This window comes from Chiloscyllium plagiosum, chromosome 31 (assembly GCF_004010195.1).
Source record: "Chiloscyllium plagiosum isolate BGI_BamShark_2017 chromosome 31, ASM401019v2, whole genome shotgun sequence".
In the NCBI taxonomy this organism is placed as follows: Eukaryota; Metazoa; Chordata; class Chondrichthyes; order Orectolobiformes; family Hemiscylliidae; genus Chiloscyllium; species Chiloscyllium plagiosum.
The window spans coordinates 41,436,179-41,453,808 of record NC_057740.1 but is presented as its reverse complement, the minus strand read 5'-3'; the positions used below and the strand labels follow the sequence as shown (position 1 = coordinate 41,453,808).

The 17,630-nt window shown below is 45.6% G+C and overlaps 1 protein-coding gene across 1 annotated transcript in view; it reads left to right on the top strand.

Moving 5' to 3' along the window:
• Positions 1-6,939, top strand: part of mpv17l2 (MPV17 mitochondrial inner membrane protein like 2) — an 18,177-nt gene extending 11,238 nt beyond the window's left edge. The window contains exon 5 of the mRNA XM_043721499.1: positions 5,715-6,939. Within this exon, the coding sequence (XP_043577434.1) occupies positions 5,715-5,798 (84 nt within the window). The 3' untranslated portion in view covers positions 5,799-6,939. The remainder of the gene's footprint in view (positions 1-5,714) is intronic.
• Positions 6,940-17,630: the final 10,691 nt, after the last annotated feature.

The following is a 17,630-nucleotide window of genomic DNA, read 5'->3' as shown; positions in this document are numbered from 1 at the left end:
CCCTCCAGTCCTCACCTTCCACCCCACCAATCTCCAGATACAATACATCTTCCTCTTCCAATTCTGCCACCTACGGTCAGGCCCCACCACCTATCCGCATTCCGCAGAGACCATTCCCTCCGTGACTACCTGATTAGATCCATGCCCCTCACCAACCCACCCTCCCCTCCCCTCCCACCACCTTCCCTTGAGAAGTGTAGAGAGGGGTAAAAGGTACACCCACCTCTATCCAAGGCCCCAAAGGATCCTTCCACATCTGACAGAGATTTTCCTGCATATCCAAACACCTCATCTGCTGTGTCCTTTGCTCTCAATGTGGTCTCCTCTACACTGGGAAGACAGGACGCCAACTTGCGGAATGTTTCAGGGAACATCTCTGGGGGACACACACTAACCAACCCCACCGCCCTGTGACTGAACACTTAACTCCCCCTCCCACTCCGCTAAGGGCCTGGGCCTCCCCTATCGCCCCTCCCCTACCACCCGACGCCTGGAGGAAGAACGTCTCATCTTCCACCTTGGGATCTTCCAACTACATGGGATCAATTTCAATTTCACCAGTCTCCTGATCTCCCCTCCCCTCCATCTCATCCCAGATCCAAACCTCCAACTCGACACCGCCCTGTTGAATTGTCCTACCTGTTCATCTACCTTCCCACCTATCCGCTCCACCCTCCAGTCCAACCTATCACAATTACCCCCAATCTTCATCTGCCTATCGCATTCCCAGCTATCTTTCTTCCAGCCCCACCCTCCTCCCATTTATCTCTCCGTCCCCTTGGCCACACACCCCCCATTCCTATTAAAGAGCTTATGTTTGAAACGTCGACCTCTCCTGCTCCTCGGATGCTGCCTGACCAGCCTAGCTTTTCCAGCATGACATTCTTCAACTCTGATCTCCAGCATCTGCAGTCCTCACTTTGTCCCAGGAGAAATATACACCCTGCATCCAGTCTGTCCAGCTCTGTCAGAATTTCATGCTTCAATGAGATCCCTCTCATTTTTCTAAACTCCAATGACCACAGGCCAAGTGGACCCTTCTATGACAATTCTACCATTCCAGGAATAGTCTGGTGAATCTTCACTGCATTTCCTTTGTGGAAAATATATCTTTCCTTGATTAAGGAGATACAGCAGTTGAGGGCAGCACGGTGGCACAGTGGTTAGCACTGCTGCCTCACAGCGCCAGAGACCGGGTTCAATTCCCGCCCCAGGCGACTGACTGTGTGGAGTTTGCACGTTCTCCCCGTGTCTGCGTGGGTTTCCTCCGGGTGCTCCGGTTTTCTCCCACAGTCCAAAGATGTGCAGCTCAGGTGAATTGGCCATGCTAAATTGCCCATAGTGTTAGGTAAGGGGTCAATGTAGGGGTATGGGTGGGTTACGCTTCGGCGGGTCGGTGTGGACTTGTTGGGCCGAAGGGCCTGTTTCCACACTGTAATGTAATCTAATCTAATCAAACTGCACACAATACTCCAGGACCCCTTACAGCTCCAGTTAGACATCCTCGCTCCTGTGCTCAATCCTCCTTCAGTGAAGGCCACCATTCCATTTTGCCTTCCTGACATTGTGCTACACCTACATCTTTGTCCTTGTAAACCAGTCACTGAAAGCAATCGGGTCCATTTGTAAATCAGCGCTTTCCTAATCTGTCCTGAATTGGAAAGGTTTGGTGGGATATGGGCCAGGAGCAGGCAGATGGGAATAGTTTAGTTTGGGATTATCTTTGGCATGGACTGTCAGACCAAAGGGTCTGTTTCTGTGCTGTATTAGCCATGCTGTGGAGATGCCAGTGTTGGACTGGGCTGGACAAAGTCAAGAGTCTCACAGCACCAGGTTAGAATCCACTGGACGAAGGAGCAGCGCTCCGAAAGCTTATGATTTCCAATAAACCTGTTGGGCTATAACCTGGTGTCGTCTGACTTTGACTATTTAGGCACATTTCTCCCATTCTGCTTTTCCTACCAAAGTGGACAACTTCATATTTATCAACATTATGCTGCATCTACCACACATTTGCTCACTCTTTCTACTTGTCTAAATTGACCTGAAGACTCTTTGAAGCTTCTTTACCTCTCTTGGCCCCACCTGGTTTTGTGTAGTCTTGGAAATATTACATTTGATTCCCTTGCCCAAATTGTTCAGATACATTTCCACTGGGTGTTCCGGTTTCCTCCCACAGTCCAAAGCTGTGCAGGTTAGGTGAATTGGCCATGCTAAATTGCCCACAGTGTTCAGGGATGGTGCAGGTTAGGTGCAGTGGTCAGGGGCAAATGTAGAGTAATGAGGAATGGGTTTGGAGGGTCAGTGTGAACTTGTTGGGCTGAAGGGCCTGTTTCCACATTATAGGGATTCTAAGATTTTAAGTATGAACAGCTGGGGTCCCAAGCACTGATCTCTGTCGTGCCCCATTCCTCATGGTCTTCCATTCTCAAAATGACCCATTAATTCCTCTCTGCTAACCAATTCCATGATATTACCCTCAGTCCCATGTGCTTTAATTTCTTTCAGTAACCCCAGATATGGGACTTTGTCAAAAGCTTTCTGAAAATCTAAATACACCATGTGCACTGTTTTCCCTCATCTAGCTATGTCCTCAAAACAAAAAAATTTTGGAAATCCGTGTTGACTTTGTGTCATCCTGTTGGTATGTTCTAAACATTCTGTTTTCAAATTCTTTACAATACTCGTGGGGAAGTGAATCTGTGGAATTCTTTACCACAGAGGGCTGTTAAGGTTGGATCAATAGGTATATTCAAGGCTAAGACAGACTTTTAATCAGGATGGGGAAAACACAAGAAAGTGGAGTTGAGCGTTATCAGATGAGCCATGATCTCACTAGATGGCAGAGCAGCCTGGATGGGCTGAATGGCCTATGTCTGCTACAATGACCTATGGTCCAGCGGTTTTCTGTTAGGTTAACTGATTTTCTCCATCCCTCCTTTTAAATACTGGCATTACATCTGCAACCTCCAATCTCATGGAGCTGTTCCAGAAAAACTAGAGAGTTTTGGAAGATGCCAACCAATGGATCCAAGTTTCTGTTGCTATTCCTTCCTACTCTGGCTCGTAGATTAGCGGGCCTTGGGAATTTCTCAACTTTCAGGCCCAGTGATTTCTCCATCACTATTTTTTTAACTGATAATTTCCTTCAAATTATCCTCCCTAATAGGCCTTTGCTTTCCTAGCATTTCATGAAATTATTTGCTTTCTTCTGTGGAGACCAAGCTAAAGTAATTATTTAGTTCTTTTCCATGATCAATTCTTCAGTTTTTACACATTTGATGAACACGAATTTGTTTATTTTACTTGAGGCCTTGTAGTCTGTTCTTGTCTTTCTTCGAAGTTCACACTCTGAATTCATTTTTCCCTTTTAATCAATCTCTTTACCTTCCTTTGCTGAATTCTAAACTCTGCCGTTCCTCAGGCTTGCTATTTTTTCCAGCAACTTTGTATGATCCCCTCTTTGAGCCTAACTTTATCCTTCATTTGTTGTGATAGCCATGGTTAGGGGCCACCTTTTCTGGTCTGACCTTTAACCGAGAAAGTATGTCTAACTGCTGCAAAGCATGCATTTGTTCTTTAAATATTAATCATGACCTACCCACTGCCATTGTATTTAATGGAGTTGCCCAGCCTGTCTCAGCCCTCAACCTTAAACACACAAGAAATTGCTGGGGAAACTCAGCAGGGGTAGCTGCATGGAGAGAGCTGTTCTGTAGAATGGTCACTGCCTTCGAAATGTAAATTCTTGTTTTCTCTCCACAGATGCTGTCAGACTCTGAATGTCTGCAGCAGTTTTGTTTTTGTGTGTATTTCAGACCTCCAGCACCTGCAGTTCTTTGTTTTATTTAACCCCCCTCATACCTTGGTAGTTTCCTTTAGTTGAGATCCCATTCCCCTTTGAACCTTAATTACTTCCTGTATTGACACACTGTCCTTTCAGTTATGGGATTCCAGGTCACAACATCTGATTGCAGAAACAGAAACTACGATCGTCTTACTCCACCCGCCCCCCCCCTCCCCCACCAAAAAAATGTTTTTTTATTTGCCAATTATCTTACTAACTGTGTTCACACAGTGCCGACCCTTCTGAGAGTGACACAGTACCTTTGGGGATGTGTTTGAAAATATTTTGTAAATGCAAATAAAGTTGTGAAAGCCAGAAGGCTGTGATGTTTAGAGCCATACAGCTTGGAAACAGACCCTTTGGTCCTACCAGTCCGTGCTGACCATAATCCCAAACTAAACGAGTCCCACCAGCCTGCGTTTGGCCCATATCCCTCCAAACCTTTCTTAGACTTTTTAAATATTGTAACTGTACCCGGATCCACCACTTCCTCTGGAAGTTCATTCCAAACACGAACCACTCTGTGTTTTGAAATAAAAGTTACCTTTCATATCCTTTTTAAATCTCTCTCCTCTCACCTTAAACATATGCCCCCTAGTCTTGAAATCCACCCCCCTTGGGAAAAGATGCCAGCCATTTGATTGGAAAAACAGGAAGTGAGAAGGAGTATTGCAAACTTTCAGGGTATGAATGCCTGTGTGTGTTTGAAGACAATTAGTAATAACATTGTTTTTGCTAATTGTTAGCTGGTATTGGGCTCACCTGCACAAAAGTTCCAAATGATGGGGTCATGATATTAAGACCGCCATGCACACATACAGGAATTCACTCAGGAGAAACTGTTTTAATCGGGGAATGGGGAGCATGTAGAACTCGCTTCTCAGGGAGCGATTGAGTATCGATACATCTTAAGAGGAAACAAGACCAACTGCCTGAGGGAGAGGGGAATGGAAGGAGATCATGGAGAGAGGGTCTAGGAGGTGGCTGTTGTGGAACCAGCATGCAATGGATGGGCTGAACGGCCCACTTATGTTTTGTGTGCAGTCGAGAACATTCCACTAAATGTGATACCCATTTGTCATGATGCACAGCAAGATCCCATTACTGGTGGTGAGCAATTTATTCAGTTTAGTTCAAGGGTGGGGGTGGTGGTTTGAGGCCCAGTTGGTGAATTTCCACACTATTCCCGGTGGAATCTTTTTATTAGCTGCCTCTGGAAAGGTGCATTTCCTTAAGTTTACTTCCGAAGGTGTGGGGACTGCAGAGGTGGCACCACAGCAGCTGGCTAACCCCAGTGCCCTGTAGCACCATCCCAGCTGGTAATGGTGTACCGTGTGCCTCCCAGAGACGCCGGCTTCCAGGAGTCCCTGTGAAAGGTTTGACACAATCTCAGCTTTGTCTCGCCATTGAGGTCCGTATCTCCCCTGGAGCCAGAGCTTGTGCGATAACACGTGACATTGAGCATCGAATCCAGGCCTGATGCCAAGTACAGTACCCAGGGGGTGCAGCCCTGTCAGAGATACCATCTTTTAGATGAGATGTTAAACTGAAGTCCATCTGCTGTCTCAGCTGGATGTGACTGGTCCAACTGCACTCCATCAAAATGGAGCAGGAACCTCTTCCTTCTGTCCTGATCAACATTGATCAATATCAATACTGATCAATACGTCTCCATCAACCAGTGTTGCTAAAGGACCATAATCTCGTTGTTGTTTGTGGGAACATATTTTGTACACATTGCTGCATTGTGCCAGTGACCACTCTCTGAGCAAAACATGTTGGTGTCCGCAAAGTATGTTTCAGTCTGTAGGTGCTATATAAATGCAAGTGGCTTTTTTTTTTGTTTCTTGCCCGTTTTGTCTTTCAGGAGCAGGACGATGCAGCTCTCGCATTGGACAAACAGCAAGCAGGATCAGGGAGCTCGGTGAAACTGCTCGAAGATGAACCGTAGCTGCTCAGAGTCCCTGATGGCCCATAGGCTGAGGAGCAGTCATCCTCTGACGTCTGATCCAGGCAACCCTGACCTTCAATGTGCAGGCAGCTGGCAGTTGGAGAAAGGTCACCGCTGCAATGTTCTAAACAGATTTTTTTTTACTCATTGAAATTATCATTCTAAACTGTTAACAAATTTAAACTTTTTTAAATGAGATAAGGAAATGGTCTGGCATTTCTGTAGCATCTTTCACAACATCAACTTGTCCCAAATGACCTGCCAGTGCAGGAGCCAAGTGCCGTGATTACTGGAGGGAATGCAGCAGTAATTGGTACACAGGACAATTCCACTAATAGTTATCAGTTTCACATCTCCGCTATTGCTCAGAGAGGGAGCAGGTTAGCCCCATGTCAGATAATTAAGAGGTGACCTTATTGAGATGTTCAAAATTATGAACAACTTCCACAGGGTAAAGGAGGATAATCTGTTTACACTATTTGATATGTCAGTAACTAGGGGTCACAATTTCGGGGTTGTCAGTAAGAGAGCTAGGAGTGCGATGAGGAGAAACTTCTTTACTCAGAGTTGTTAGGATTTGGAATGCACTGCCTGGGAGAGTGGTGGAGGAGGATTCCATAAGAGGTCTCAAAAATGATATATATTTGGAAGGGATGAAGTTAGAGGGCTATGGAGATTGGACTGGAGAGTGGGACCAGCTGGAAAAGTCTATCTGGAGCTGGTACGGACATGATGGGCTAAATGGCCTCCTGGACTGTAAAATTCAATGATTCTATGCCTGTATCCGCAAGGACCCATACAGGATGTGTGTGTGATCTACAAGTGCAGCACTGTTGGAGTGCCACATTTTCCCTTAATGGCTCTATGAAGCACATTTCTGGCTGTGGAATCATCCTACGCACACAAGCAGCAAGAGTAGAACATTCAGCCCATCAGCCCTGCTGTACCATTCCGTATAATCATAGTAGCTCACCACTTTCTAATGCACTCCATGAAAACAAAAACCTGTCTATCCCAGCTGTGAATACATTCAGTAATACAGCATCCGCCACCCTCTGGGCCAGTTCCGAGTTCATCCCTTGTGGTTGGAGGGTTCCTAGGCGGAAGATGAGGCGCTCTTCCTCCAACCGTCGTTTTGTTGTGGTCTGGCGATGGAGGAGTCCAAAGACCTGCATATCCTTGGCAGAGTGGGAGGGGGAGTTGAAATGTTGAGCCACGGGGTGGTTAGGTTGGTCGGTCCCGGTGTCCCAGAGGTGTTCTCTGAAACGCTCCGCAAGTAGCAAGAATTCAGCACCGCCTTCCTAACCTGCAAGCTTCTTCCCGACCTCTCCGCCCCCACCCCAGTCTGACCTATCACCCTCACCTTGACCTCTTTCCACCTATCACATTTCCGACGCCCCTCCCCCAAGTCCCTCCTCCCTACCTTTTATCTTAGCCTGCTGGACAAACTTTCCTCATTCCTGAAGAAGAGCTTATGCCCGAAATGTCGATTCTCCTGTTCCCTGGATGCTGCCTGACCTGCTGCGCTTTTCCAGCAACACATTTTCAGCTCTGATCTCCAGCATCTGCAGACCTCACTTTCTCCTCCTAGTAAACCAGAACCCCAGGCCTGAGAACATGGGTTAGAATCCTACCATAGCAACTGGTCAAATTTAAACTGAATTCAAGATCTGGTATAACAACATAGTAATGTTTTCATGGTCACCATTAGATTAAGTGTCATAAAAGCTTGTCTCGTTCATTAATGTCTTTCAGGGAGGGAAATCTGACATCCTTACTTGGTCTGACCTACATGTAACTCCACACTCAACAATGTGGTTGGCTTTTGACTGGATAATTAGAGACTGGCCCAGCCAGTAACATCCTGAGAATGAATCCAATAAATGACCAAGATTGAGGGGTATGTGGGAGAATGTCTTCGGGGTGATGACCAGTTATGATGTATGTGACAAATGGAGCAGACCTGAAGGTTTTTAATTTGTTCACGTGATGTCGGCAGCCAGCAGTTATTGGTGAAATTTGAATTTTGTGGAACCTCAGAATAAAAATGTAGCATAACGATGATCGTGTAGCAGCTGTCAAATGCTCTAAATGGTCCCATCTCGTTCCCTGCTGTCCTTTAGGGAGAGGAACTTGCCAGCCTTACCTGATGGGGGGACTTGAACCTACAACCTTCAGTCAATTGATCTGAGGGTGTTAGGCATTGAACTGCAGCTAGGTGGTGCCATTGGCCTTGCTATCACACACTCTCCTTCACTAGATTAGATTCCTTACAGGACAGAAACGGGCCCTTCGGCTCAACCAGTCCACACCGGCCCTCTGGCAAGTAACCCACCTAGACCCATTCCTCTAGCCTGTATTTACCCCTGACTAATGCACCCATCACTATGGACGGTTTAGCATAGCCAATTCACCTGACCTGCACACCTTTGGTCTGTGGGATGAGACCGGAGCACACCTACAGACACGGGGAGAATGTGCAAACTCTGCACAGTTGCCCGAGGCTGTAATCAAACCTGGGTTCCTGGTGTTGTGAGGCAGCACTGCTAACCACTGAGTCACTGTGCTGCCACTCAAACAGAAGTGTAGTGTGACATCTCCTGACTGAGGTCAGGTCAGTTTTCTGTCAAAGTGAAGCTATTGGGGTTAGCTGAGGTGAGGGGGAGAACTCTTGATTCCTTGAGAACACTCCAAATGGCACGTGGCTCAGTGGTTAGCACCGCTGCCTCACATCATCAGGGACCCGGGTTCAAATCCAGCCTCTGGCAAATGTCTGTGTGGGTTTGCTCCCATAGTCCAAAGATATGCCGGTTTGGTGAATTGACTATGCTAAAGTGTTCAGGGGTGTGTAGGTTAGGTGTATTGGTCAGGGGAAATGGAGAGTAATAGGGTAGGCAAATGGAAGGTCAGTGTGGACTTGTTGGGCCAAATGACCTGTTCCACCCTGTAGGGATTCTATGATTTCTGGACAGCATACCTCACAGGATATAAACTGCTGCATGGATAGATAGTGGGCTAGGAAGAGTGAATTTATGAGAAAAAGTTGCATAGACTAAGCAGGTTATTTAGAAGATTTGAGGATGCTCTTTGCTTGTGTTTATGACTCAAGATTTCTTTATACTAAGAGCAGAAAAGGTTCATGGATGTCCTAACATAGAGATTAGCTAAAATACTGAGGTGTTTGAGAGAGCAATTGGAAAACTCTTCTCACAAGCCAGAGGGTATAGATTTAAAATAATTGACAAGGTGCTTAATCTTTGGAATTCTCTGCTCCAAGACGTGGTGATCAAATTGATTTATGTATTTTTACTTTTTGGCTTTCAGGCGGCTGTGTTTCCATTCTCACTAATTCCTTTTTCAGGTGACGCAGTCACACAGGAATAATTTGTGTGCATTTGCTGAGTTTATTTTTAGGAGTTTATTTTCTTCAGATAGTCAAAACAGCAAATAATGAAGATCACATGCACAATATAAAGTGAAACAGTTTAATCATGAATCTGTAGGTAATATGTTTTTGTTAATTTATCGTAAATAAACATTCCATACACTCTCACTTTCTACATTCATCGAAATAAATAGTTAAATACATATCGTCTGAAAAATGATGCAACATTAATACTGATTTTCAAGAAATTATTTTTGCATCACAAGTGCACAATGAAATATTTCTTCAAGGTTACCGGCAGTGAGTTCCACATCCCTACCAGCCTCTTGGTGGAAACAGTTTTCCTCTAGCTCTCCTGCCCCTTATCTTAAATCCATGCCCGTTGGTCATTGATCCCTCTATCAAGGAGAAAATGGTTCTTCCTATCTACCCTATCTCTGCCATCATTTTATCCATCTCAATCATGTCTCTTCTCAACCTCCTCTGCTCCAAGGAAAACATCCCTAGGCTGTCCAATCTCCCTTCATCTCTGAAACTCTCCAGACCAGGCAACATCCTGGTAAATTCCTCTCTGACAGAATCATATTGCTCCATAATGGGTTTCCAGAACCACACAGTACCCTAGCTGTGGCCTAACCAGATAAGCTATTTGCAGATTATCTGCCACGTTGTACCCTGGGGTCTCAGCTGACCTGATTGCTTCTCCTTTACTGAAATTTCTCCTGTGAATCCTTATAGAAATAAAAGACTGCAGATGCTGGAAATCTGAAATAAAACAGACTGCTAGAGAAACTCAGCAGGTGTGGAGAGAGAAATAGGATTAATGTTTTGAGTCTGAAATGATCTTGGGAACTGAAAGGAGGTGGAATATAGTGGGTTTTATGCTGTGACTGTTTTGAGCAGGAAATACAGTTAACTAGATCAAAATAAGCTGCTGTATGCTCCGTTCCCCAGCCGATAGTCAGGCCTGGCCCACTTGAATGCCCTCCACCTCTCTCTCAATACTGTCCTCTCTTGGAGCACCCTCCTCTCCTCGCGCTCTCAATACCATCCCCCCCCCCCATACCCTCCTCTTTCTAAGCACTCTCTCAATACCCTCCCCCCTCTCTCTCTCTCTCAATACCCTCCTGTCTTAGCGAGTTTTGAGAAGATTTGTAGCTCAGGTTGAGGTTTTGGATGTGGGTTTGATCGCTGAGCTGGAAGGTTCATTTCCAGACGTTTCGTCACCTACTAGGTAACATCTTCAGTGGGCCTCCGGCGAAGCACTGCACAAGATTCCTGTTTTCTATTTATATGTTTGGGTTTCTTTGGGTTGGTGTTGTCATTTCCTGTGGTGATGTCATATCCTGTTTTTCTCAGGGGGTGATAGATGGGGTCTAACTCAATGTGTTTGTTGATTGAGTTCTGGTTGGAATGTTATGCTTCTAGGAATTCTCGTGCATGTCTCTGTTTGGCTTGTCCTGGGATGGATGTGTTGTCCCAGTCAAAGTGGTGCCCTTTCTCATCCGTATGTGAGGATACTAGTGAGAGAGGGTCATGCCATTTTGTGGCTAGTTGATGTTCATGTATCCTGGTGGCTAGTTTTCTGCCTGTTTGTCCAATGTAGTGTTTGTAACAGTTCTGGCACGGTATTTTGTAAATTACATTAGTTTTGCTCATTGTCTGTATAGGGTCTTTCAAGTTCATTAGCTGCAGTTTTAGTATGTTGGTGGGTTTGTGGGCTACCACGTTGCTGAGCTAGGGTTTCTGGACATGTTTTACCCTCCTCTCTCAATACCGTCCTCACTTTCTCAAAATACCCTCCTTTCTCCCTCTATAGCCTCCTATCTCTGAGCACTCTCCCTCTCTCTCCCTCTCTGTGTCAATACACTCCTCTCTCTGTGAATGAATGAAACAAATTAACAATACCAAGGCAAATGGGAGAATGGATTTATGGCAGCTGTTTAATCGTGACCCAGTTGATTAGTGAAGTGGGCTGAATGGTAACTCTGATCTCCTTTTCACATTCATTGACAGGATGTGGATGTCAATGACTGGGCACAGCATTTATTGCCCGTCCCTAGTTGCCCCTTGAGAACGTGGGGGGAGGGGTTGCCTTCTTGAACCGCTGCAGTCTATGATGCAGTTTGTGTGGGTTGTATTACTGTGAGCAAGTTTAGTGTTTGGTTCTTGTTCAATTTTGATTGGCTATTTAAGGGAAACAGCACAGCAGGTCGAAAAGAAAGAGTCACACCATTTCCCAGGGTGTTTTCCTGGCGTATGTCAAACAAAGATATTGTGAAAAATTACTAAAAAGGGTGGGGAGGCTTTGAAAGGTCAAATCTCTCTCCCTGTCAGTGCAGGAGATGGAGATGAGTGATTACCACAAGGTAAATGTAAGCAGGCAGTTCTGATCTGGGAATGATTAACATGAAGAATTTCAGTCAGATGTTTTTATGGTGTTGATGAAGTATAGGTACAGGAGGAGATTAATAATGAGAATTTCAGAAATATAAAAGCTTCTCTCCCGAAGTCTGGTGAACCGAATTATATATTGTACATCTTTGGGAAACAGTAGATGGAATGGGGTTCATGTGGTGCATGAATTGTGCACAGTATTGGTCTGTTTATTTTAGAATGGATGTAAATGTGTTGGACGCAGTTCAGAGACTGATACCTGGAATGGGGGTGCTGTCTAATGAGGAAAGGCTGGACAAACTCAGCTTGTCTCATTTCCCTTTACTCATTCCACAGTGGCACGGTGGCCCAGTGGTTAGCACTGCTGCCTCGCAGCGCCAGAGACCTGGGTTCAATTCCCGACTCAAGCGACTGACTGTGTGGAGTTTGCACATTCTCCCCGTGTCTGCGTGGGTTTCCTCCGGGTGCTCCAGTTTCCTCCCACAGTCCAAAGATGTGCAGCTCAGGTGAATTGGCCATACTAAATTGCCTGTAGTGTTAGGTAAGGGGTAAATGTAGGGGTATGGGTGGGTTGCATTTTGGCGGGTCGGTGTGGACTTGTTGGGCCGAAGGGCCTGTTTCCACACTGTAACGTAATCTAATCTAATCTAATCTAATCTAATTCCCAGGATGTGGGCTCCACTGGCTGAGTCAGTATTGAGTGCCCATCTCTAGTTGCCCCTTGAGAAGGTGCAAGTGAGCTGCCTTCTTGAACCGCTACAGTCCATGTGCTATCCTTAGTGCCTTTAGGGAAGGAATTCCAGGATTTTGACCGATTATATTTCCAATCCACTGGTGTTTAGTAGAGTAAATGGCAACTGGGAGGCATGGTGGCTCAGTGATTAGCACTGCTTGCCTCACTGTGCCAGGTACCGAGGTTCAATTCCAGTCTCAGATGACTGTCTGTGTGGAGTTTGCACATTCTCCCCAAGGCACAGACAGCATTAGGCAGATCGCAGCAAGTTTAATCAATGAGCTTAAGGCACTTGTTGCTTTTCCAAAGAGTGAAATCTACATTCCAGAATTAATCTAAATGATGTCCCATCAGAAATCCGCTGGCGAGCAACTATCTGGGAAAATGTGGTGGGGTCTCTCTTGGGGGAGCTAACCCCATGCTGTCCCTATCCAGGGAGCAATTGATGGCAACAGTGTAGAGGAAGTTTTACTCTGTGTCTGACCCCATCATGTCCCTGTCCTGGGAGTGTTTAATAGTGACAATGAAGAGGAAGCTTCACTTTGTATCTAACCTTGTGTTGTCCCTGTATTGGGAGTATTTGATAGGGGCAATGTAAAGAGTTGGTTAATTAAAAAGAGTAAAGGGAGCTTTACTGACAGTTCAAATGGAGAATGGCAACTGTATTCTCTAACTCACCCCGTGGTGCCCCTATCCTGGGAGTGTTTGATGGAGACAGTGTAATGGGAGCTTTCCTTTCAGTTGCTGTCCCACAGTGAGGACAGACCCAACAGAAGTAGCTGCACAAAGGGACTCATCCAAATGGACTCCATGTCCCAGGAAATCTCATGACACTGTCACGTTCTCTGCCCCATCCCAACCAAAAAAAAGCTGATAAATCAGTACTCCTCCATGTTGAACATCACCGGAAGGAAGCACTGAGGTTGACGAGGCTGCATGACAAACATTGGGTGGGGAATTTCAATATCCACCAAGAACAGTTCAGCAGCAGCAGCACTGTTGAATAAGCAGGGTCAGATCTGAAAGGACATCACAACTGGACTGGGTCTGCCGCAGGTGGTGAGGGAACCAATAAGAGGGAAAAATATACTTGACCTCATCCTCACCAATCTGCCAGTGATGCATGTACCTCACCCTGACATTGTTAGTAAGAGTGACCACCGTAAAGTCCTTGTAAAGGCAAAGTCGCATCTTCACATTGAGAATACCCCTCATTGTGTTGTGTGACACTATTGCTGTGCTAATAGATGTACTAACTGAAGACTGGGCATCCAGGAGGCACTGTGCGCTGTGAGAGATGTCCTCATCACCTTGATGTAAGATCCATCTGGTGGAATCCATGCTGTTTCGTAGTCTGGTTCCAGTTTAGAATCCCTACAATGTGGAAACAGGTCCTTCGGCCCAACAATTCCACACCGACCCTCTGAAGAGCAACCCACCCACACCCATTCCCCTACATTTACCCCTTCACCTAACGCTACGGGCAATTTAGCATGGCCAATTCATCTAACCTGCACATCTTTGGACTGTGGGAGGAAACCCATGCAGACACGGGGAGAATGTATAAACTCCACATAGACAGTTGCCTGAGGCGGGGATTGAACCCGGGTCTCTGGCGCTGTGAGGCAGCAGTGCTAACCACTGAGCCACCCAAGGCCCATCTACAAGGCCCATTTGGTCTAGTGTGGCAGAGGAAAACCATCAGGTGATCTAAAGCTATATTAAACACAGTGTAGTTTATAACATGAGGGCAGCGAGGTATAAGCTTCATTAATATGAAAGACATCATTTGAGAGAGGAAGACCTACATTGCAGGAGGTCTCATACTATTGTGTGGCACCCAATTATAGCACAGTCCTCTGATTTAACCCTTTCATGCTCTTACAACTTGATACAAGACTGTGGGCCATCAACCTCAGTCTGTATGATCGAATTCAACCATAAAATGCAACCTCATGCCTGGCATATCCCCCATTCTACCTTCTTTCAAGCTAAGGATTAGCCCTGGTCCAAAGGAGAGGGGAAGGGTGGAGCAGCACCAGGCATTCCTAAAAATGCAGGGACAGCTGGTAAAGTAACAACACAGGAATACTGTGTGCCAATCAGCATAAGTAACTTGCAATAGATGAGGATTAGCAATCCCATGGTCAACAGATATGCTCTGAGCTCTGCAGCCCTACCATCTCCTATCATGACGAGTGGTGGACATTCACACATCTGCCTGAAAGAACAGCCTTCATGCATATTCTCATCCTCAATGATGGAAGTGCCTGACATATCAGTGTAAAAGACAAGAGCAAAGTATTCGCAACAATCTTCCGCAAGAAATGCTGAGTCGATACTCCATCTCAGCCTTCTCCCGTGGCCCCCAGCATCACAGATACCAGTCTTCAGCTAATTTGATCCACTCCATGTGATTACAACAAATGGCAGAAAACATTAGATACTGCAAAGGCTATGTGTCCTGACAACATGAAGGCATGCTCCAGAATTATCCCAGCTACCGCCAAGCTGTTCCAATGTAGTTGTGACACTGCCATCCACCTGACAATGGCGGGAAAATTGCCCAGGTATGTCCTGCACACAAAAAGCAGAACAATTCCAATCCGGCCAGTTACTGCCCCATAGTCTACTCTTGATCATCAGTAACGTGATGGAAGGTGTCATCAACTGTGCGTTCAAGCAGCACCTGCTCACAATAACCTGCTCAGTGACGCCCAGTTTGGGTTCCGTCAGGGCCACTCAGCTCTTGACCTCATGACAGCCTTGGTTCAAACATGGACAAATGAGCTGAATTCCAGAGAGGAAGGGAAAGTGACAGCCCTTGGCATCAAGGCTGCGTTTGACTGAGTGTGGCATCAAGGAACCAAGGGTTACCATTGTCAGAATCTGAGTTGGACCAGACATATGAATATTGAGACTCCAAAAGCAGGTCAGAGACAGGGATCCTGCAGCAAGTGATTCATCTACACAGAACAAGTCAGGAGTGTGATAGAACCCTCCCCGAATGGATGTAGCTCCAACTCAAGAAGCTCAACATCATCTAAGAGAGCAGCAGCTTGATTGGCACCATAACCCACAGCATCCACTCCCTCAACCACTGACACTCAGTAGCAGCAGCATGTACTATCTACATGATGCACTGCATAAATTCACCAAAGCTCGTTAGACAGCACCTTCCAAACCCAGGACCACTTCCATCTAGAAGGACAAGGGCAGCAGCTGTATAGGTACACCACTCCCTCCAGGAAACTCACCATCTTGACCTGGAAATATATTGCTGTTTCTTCAGTATCACTGGGTCAAAATCTGGATTTCCCTCTGTACCGGCATTGAGGATCTGTCTGTAACACATGGACTGCAGTGGTTCAAGAAGGCAGCTCACTATCACCTTCTCAATGGTTATTGGGAATGGGCAATAAATTTTGTGGCAGCCAGCAACACCCACATTATGAGAAAATATTTTTTTAAAAAAACATAAGATTTAATCAGTTGTTGACTTTGAAATTCTAATTGGAGAGGAAGTGGTGAAGCTGTGGTCAGATATTTGCACTCAGCCATTGACTTCATTTCCACTCTTTAATGTAAAATACCAAATGCCTCGAAAAACCGAAAGAAAAACTTGCAGTTATTGAGTGCTATTCACAACCTGACGACATTGTGTAGTACTGTGACCATCATTCACTTTCAAAATGAAGCACACTCCCCACTCACTCAAATCCTCCAATCTCACCCGCATTCCACCCTGCACCACATCACTCAATATCACTCACCCATTCACCCTCAAACTCCCCACATCACTCAATCCCACCCTCACACACATCTCTTTGTATCTCTCAATCCCACCCTCACACACATCTCTTTGTATCTCTCAATCCAACCCACACTCTCCTCATCTCCCTCAGCCCCACTCAATTGCCTACAATCTCCCTGTATCCTGCAATCCCTCCCTCTCATCCTTCCCTATGACCCAGTTGGTCCACCACACCTTGCTGATGCATTGGGACAACACACTGCAAAGTAAGCGACAAAGTAAATTTTGGACTTGATGGAGTATGTACGAACAGTGAGGGTTTCAGGGAGTACAGCTGGTTGATGTGTGATCCTCTGCCAGTTTTCCATTTCCTCTCTTTAAGTTGTGAAAGCTTTAATCCACAAGGGAGTCTTGTTATTCTTTCTGCATCGTAACTAGCGGACGGAGCTGATTCAGGGACAAGCAGACAGTCTGGAGCAGGTCCATAACAGCACTTAAGGAATCTAAGAGAGTCGATGGAGTTGTCAGAGGGTGGATTAAACTGTCTTTAAACATCTGAAATATATAACAGCTTGAGACGCATTTTGTACCAAGACTCTTGATATATAAACATTCTGATAGAAATCAATCTGTTTAACTCGGTTTCTGTGGTCTCCTATAATAAAAACACTCCGTTGAAAATACCCAGTAGGTCAGGCAAGTTCTGCAGAGAGAAAAAAGAGAGGTACAATTTCAGAATCGTGAACTCCTGACAAAATCTCATTCTGCATTTCCCAATGGCTAATCCACCTAACCTGCACAGTTTTGGACTGTGGGAGGAAACCGAAACCCAAAGGTAACCCGTGCAGACAGAGGAGAATGTGCAAACTCCACTCCACTCAGATAGTTGTTGAAGGGTGGAACTGAACCCAACCCCTGGAGCTGTGAGGTAGCAGTGTTAACCACTGAGCCATCATGCCACTCATTTTGAAGAGGAACAGTGAGTTCTTCCTGATGTACAGGGAGTTGGGAGGCAAAGGAATATCTCCCCAACCCACACCAATGAAAACAGACCATCAGGCCATTTACACACAATGCTATTTGTGGGATCTTGCTGTGCACCAACTAGTTGATGCATTTTTCTGGATGACAACAAGGAATACACTTCTGAGAGGTCTTGATTGGCTGTCAGGCACTGGACATTCTGATGCAGTAATAGGTACCATATAAATTCAAGTTTTCCTTTCCTTTCTTACTTCCATTTTAGGAACATGAATTTCCAAAGGTGCAGCAACACCATACTCAACTAAACTCTTTTCTTTATTTGCTCATGGGACACAAGCAATTCTGGTAAGACATTCTTATCTGTTCCTAATACTCCTTGTGGGTTCTGTTCAGCGTGATATCTTTAAAGATTCTCAATTAAATTTAGGGCAGAATTAGGCCATTCAGCCCATCGAGTCAGCTCCATCATTCAATGAGATCATAGCTGATCTGATCATCCTCAACTCCACTTTCCTGCCTTTTCCCCATAATCCTTGATCCCCCCCTTACTGCTTAAAAATCTGTCCATCTCAGCCTTGA